Here is a 5626-nt window from a genome sequence, read left to right as displayed (position 1 = left end):
ACAAAATGCAACAGATTCATCAGAACTACTACATTACATACAATTCAAACAATCAATAATGAACAGCAAATTTCACGGGCAAGGTTCACAACATTATTCACCTTCAAAATTATAAACTACTAACAGAAACTTAGCTGGAATTGAACCACACCTTAGAGACTTCATTGGATTTAAAATCAAAATCCACTTCACTCTGGTTGAGTTGACAATCTGAACTTGAATAATTCATTATCTTCAAAACGATTTCAGAGCTTGATTTTAAAATAATTTCAGAGCTTAATTTCAAAAACAATGAAAAATGGAGAAAAACGAAGAAAGAGAATGCAGAGAGAAGGCACGAAGAACGTAGATGAAATTCGAAAAAGGAAGTTATATATTCTCGCGTTGATTGAAAAATCTATTAAACTAAGAGGCGCGTGGAATAGACGTGCTAGAAGAGGCGAGGTAAAATAGAGTATATGGACTTGTATGACTTGTACGAGACAAATACTTGTATGTGAAAAATAATTATTTTTGAATTTTATGATTTTATGTTAAGTAAATATTTTTTTTAGTAATTCTTTTACATGAATAACAAAAAGTTAAAAATTGAAAAACAAATGATCCATTATCTTTGATTTTTATATATACTTTTTAAATATTCTAATAAACAATTAGATCAAATACATAAGTTATTATCAAACTAAAATATCTTTAGGTAACCAAAATATTATTTCTATCTTTTAAAATTAGTCTGTGAAAAAAATATTTTTAAAGACAAAAATAATATTTTAAGACAAAAATAATATTTTGTTAAAATTTTACTGTTCAATTTTGAAATTAAATGGTATACAAAATTTAAATTTTTTATATATTTAATACATTAATATTGTACAAGTTAATTTTTAATAATTTTTATGAAAAATACCTTTTACGTTACTATTCACATATCTAACACACAATAATAAATTATTAAAAGAATTTTATTAACAATCACATGTCTATTTCTCTAAAATATTTTTTGAACTTTGACTTTTCAGAACTTTTTACATATAAATAAAATAATACTTAATTTATTAATATATATAATTTTAAGCGAATTTAAATATTTAAATATTAAACTACATTTTAGTTATTGTGGATGCTTTTAAAATATATAAATATCCGATGCTCAATAATCAAGATCTATAAGAAAAAAATATATAATCCTGACAATTATCTCAAAAGGATAATGAAGTTTTTAAGTAAAAAGAAATATTTAACCCGACTTCTGATATTTTTTTGGGATTGATTAATCTCTGTGCCAATAAAAAATAACATTGACTTTTTTTGGTACAGAGATTAATCAGTCCCATAAAAGTAAATTTCAGGAAGCGGATTGGATATTTATTTTTGTCAAAGGTCTCGTTGTCTTTTGAAGTAATTGTCAGAAGCTAATTTAGATTTTTTTCAATAATTTAAAATTATAAACTTATCATTTTTTTATTTAAAATTTAAATAAATATAATTTAAGTTAAAAATTTAATTTAATATAATAAAAATAAACATGCTCATATGTACACATATTGTTAATTATGTTTATTTAGTTTTAGAAAGAAAAAAGTAACGATTTAAAATTAGAGCACCAAATCTATTACTATCATAAAAATAATTTTCGAAAAGTTTGTTGTTTAAAAATTATAGCTTTCGAGATACTTGCTTTACTTTAATAAAATTTTTACTCTTTAAAAAAATTATAAAATCTCATTTTTAAAAAATAATTTTTTTAAATTATAATATTTTTATTTAATAAATTAAATTAAAAATAATTTTTAATAAGTACAAAAGATAACAAATGTATTTAGTAAAATAATTTTTAAAATTTAAAAATATTATAATAGATATTAATATAAGAATTAAATTTTGATATTAATTAATGTGTGAGATTATATTAAATTTTTTAATTTTGATAAGTACAAATTTACTTTAAAAAAATTTTCTTTAGTTACTTTTAAAAACTTTTCTATCTTTTAAAAACTGCAAATACAGATAAACTTTTTATTTTAGCAAACGTAAAATGAAATACTTATGTTTTTTAAAAAAATTTAAATAAATGTATCAAATTAAGCCTTAGTTTAGTAAATTTTTTTAAAAGGATATTTGTATTTTAAAAAATTTGTGTTCATTTTACGTTTGATAAATAAAAAAAAATATAAGTTCATACAGTGGCGGAGCTTGAATCAAAATTTTGGGGGTCGGAAATTTAACATAAAAATTTAATAATAATATTTATATCAAAATAAAATTTATAAATATAATTATTCTTTAAGTTTGTTACTAATAAGATAATAAATAAATAATTTTACAGATAAAAAATATAAAATAGTTTATAATGGTACTCTTCGAGTTTTTAATGACTTAAAATCTTCAATAATTGAGTCAGAACTAAACTTTTCAGCAATTTCTTTCTCAATGTAAATAACCAAACTATCCGCAAGAAAGTCGTCCTCCATCTTGTTTCTTAACCTTGTCTTTATTATTTTCATTGTTGAAAATGATCGCTCTGTAGTAGCTGTAGAAACTGGAAAAGTTAATATCAGACGAATCAATCTATCAATCAAGTAATACATTTTTGACTTTTTTGTTTCTGCTAAACATCTACACAGTTCATGAATAGTTGAGAAATTCTTTATTTCTGGATGTTGACGAACATCAAGAATAAAATGCTGAAGCTGAAAAGGCAAATTAATCTTCTCTTGTTCAGTAAAGTCTTCGGGATAGTAGCTATCAACAAGAGTAGAAATCTTAGCAATGTCAAAATTTTTGTAAGCATCCTTAGGCATGAGAGTAGAGCTCAGACTTAGTAGATCCATTGCTTGATCATTAAATCTGCTATTTAACTCTTGTAATTGCTTATCAATTGTGACTAAAAATATCTCCATTCTAAAATAATGCTCAACTGTAATATGATCTTTTTGGTGACGCGAGCGTCCTTGCCTTGCAACATAAGAAGCAGTTAAATCAGGAATTAGAATATCATGTTGCTCACAAAATGATTTCACATTTTTCAATAATTCCTCCCATCTGTCATCTCTCATGTTTTGGATAAGTGTTTTTGTAGAATGAACTAGTTGCACAGCATTAACTATGTCTTGAGACTGCTTTTGTAAAGCTTGACAAAGAATATCAGTTATTCCCATCATATCTTTCATCAAATGCAAGATCAATACAAACTCAAATGAGGTCAGGGTATTGTAAGCACTATCTGCATCACCACGCTGAGAATAAGTTGATCCATCAACAATAATCTTTTGTAAAACAGTCAACGTTGCACCATACATATTTATCAAATGGCAAACAGAAGAGAAATGAGAACTCCATCGAGTATCACCTGCTCGTTTCAAAGTACCAATTTGATTTGCCCCTTTACCAGTTTCAAGTTCATCAATCTCTAATAAATGGACAATTTCATCTGTCTTGGCAGCATGTAACTCATCATGTCGCTTACTAGAAGAACAAATGATGTTGACGATGAAAGTCAATTTTGAAAAAAATTGATGCACAGGAATAACTTCTCTTGATGTAGCAACTAATGCAAGTTGTAATCGGTGAGCAAAACAGTGGATATAGTAAGCATAAGGACAATCTTTTAAGAATAATGCTTGTAACCCATTCCATTCTCCTCTCATGTTGCTGGCGCCATCATATCCTTGACCACGAATATTAGAGACATCAAGACCATGTCGAGAAAGAATACCGCACAATTCTTGTTTTAGAGTTAATGATGTAGCATCTTTGACATGTACAAGATCAAGAAAACGCTCTTGAATAAAACCATGTATATCAACAAATCTCAAAACAAGTGCTATTTGTTCTCTTTTGGATTCATCACGAGCTTCATCTACTACAATGCAAAACTTGGAATCTCCAATTTCTTCACAAATATGCTTTCTCACCTTGTTTGAGAGTATATGCAAGATTTCTTTTTGAATTTGATGTGAAGTATATTTAGCATTATATGGAGCATTTTCTAACACATTTCTTGCAACTTCATCATTGTAAGATGCTATGAGTTTTATCATTTCAAGAAAATTACCTCGATTTTTTGATTCTGGAGTCTCATCATGGCCTCTGAAAGCACAAGCTTGAAATGTAAGCCAACGAGTTGCATCAATGGAGGATTTTAGATGCAATCGATTCTTTTGAATTTCCTCAGAAGTATGATCTTCAATTACATTTTGGATGTGACTTGCCTGATTCAATAAATCTAGACATGCTCCAACTGCATTATTGTGTGGTGAGCAAGAATCTCCGATATGTTTAAGAAAAGCACAATTCTTTTCATCATTAACTTTTTTCCAATTTCTAAACCCTTTACTAATAAAAATATCTGACCCATTACGTCCACTAGGTTTTTTGCTAACCAAATAACAAAATAAACAATATGCAGCATCTTTAGAAGGTGAATACTCTAACCATGAAGGAAAAATACCAAACCAAGCATATTGAAATCGTCTTGGATGCTTCGTACCAGATAGAGGATAATTGTCAAGATGCTTTTGATATGGACCCCATTTAAGATAAGCTCGTCTAACCTCATCTCTCTGGTTTGGGTGATATTGCCAAATTTGAAGCCGTTTTCCAGGGTCTCGTTCCAAAGAATTAAGGTCAAACTCATCAGATGCAACTCTTTGAATTTTTGAAGGTTGTATCTCACTTTCTTCGTGATTCATTATAGTAGAAGAACTATCTACAGGTGTTGATATTGTAGAAGTTATATGTTCCCCTTCTTGAATATTAGCCTTCCTCTTAAAAAATGCATCAATTTTTTTATTTTTCATCATTATTTTGTATAAAAATTTGAATATATATTCTGTAAAATATATAAAAAAAGTTAGAAGGATAAATATTAAAATTTATAATATTTATTGAATTTTTTTTATGAATTTATCAAAATACAATGATATTAATACTTATTAAATATTATAATACTTTTATCATATAAAAAATTAAATTAAATAAATAGTAAAATATAAAATAATATTAAATTAAATAAATAAAAAATACCTATTTTTTTATATTTGAACTCAAAGGTAAAGGGAGTGTTGCTTGTTGAATAGAGAAGCAAAGTAAGGCAGTAGCGTGTGTTGTGAAGTTAACAAAGGCCCACTCACTAAAAATTATTATACAATAAATGTATGAGATGAGAATTGAACTTGGATACTTCAAATTATAATAAAGCATTTAAACTAATTGAACTATTTTTCATTTTTGATGAAGTATTACTAATTTTTTTATAAAAAATTTGGGGGGGCCATAGCCCCCCTTGTCTGAGTGAAGCTCCGCCACTGAGTTCATAAATATGAAAATTAAATTTAAAATAAAAAGTATTGTGTTTAATAAATAAAAAATATTATATACTTATATTTGTGATTTTTGAAAGATAGAATATATTTTTAAAAATAATTTAAAATTTTTAAAATTAAAAATTTAATATAATTTTATATATTAATTAATATTTAAATTTAATTTTTATATTAATATTTATTATAATATTTTTAAAATTTAAAAATTTTTTTATCAAATATTATTTATGTTTATTAAAAATTATTTTATCAAATATTATTTATGTTTATTAAAAATTATTTTTAACTTAATTTATTAAATA

General features: G+C 25.4%; 1 protein-coding gene across 1 annotated transcript; it reads right to left on the bottom strand.

Moving 5' to 3' along the window:
• Window positions 1-2345: 2345 nt before the first annotated feature.
• Window positions 2346-4799, bottom strand: LOC130948308 (uncharacterized). The gene is made up of 2 exons (XM_057877026.1): window positions 4055-4799; window positions 2346-3988 (listed from the first exon to the last, which is right to left on the bottom strand). Exons 1-2 carry the CDS (start codon window positions 4797-4799, stop codon window positions 2346-2348), a joined length of 2388 nt encoding a protein of 795 aa, XP_057733009.1.
• Between the last annotated feature and the right edge of the window lie 827 nt (window positions 4800-5626).

This window comes from Arachis stenosperma, chromosome 9 (genome assembly GCF_014773155.1).
Source record: "Arachis stenosperma cultivar V10309 chromosome 9, arast.V10309.gnm1.PFL2, whole genome shotgun sequence".
Lineage (NCBI taxonomy): Eukaryota > Viridiplantae > Streptophyta > Magnoliopsida > Fabales > Fabaceae > Arachis > Arachis stenosperma.
Note: the sequence above shows the minus strand (reverse complement) of the source record. Positions and strands in the feature narration are given on the sequence as shown.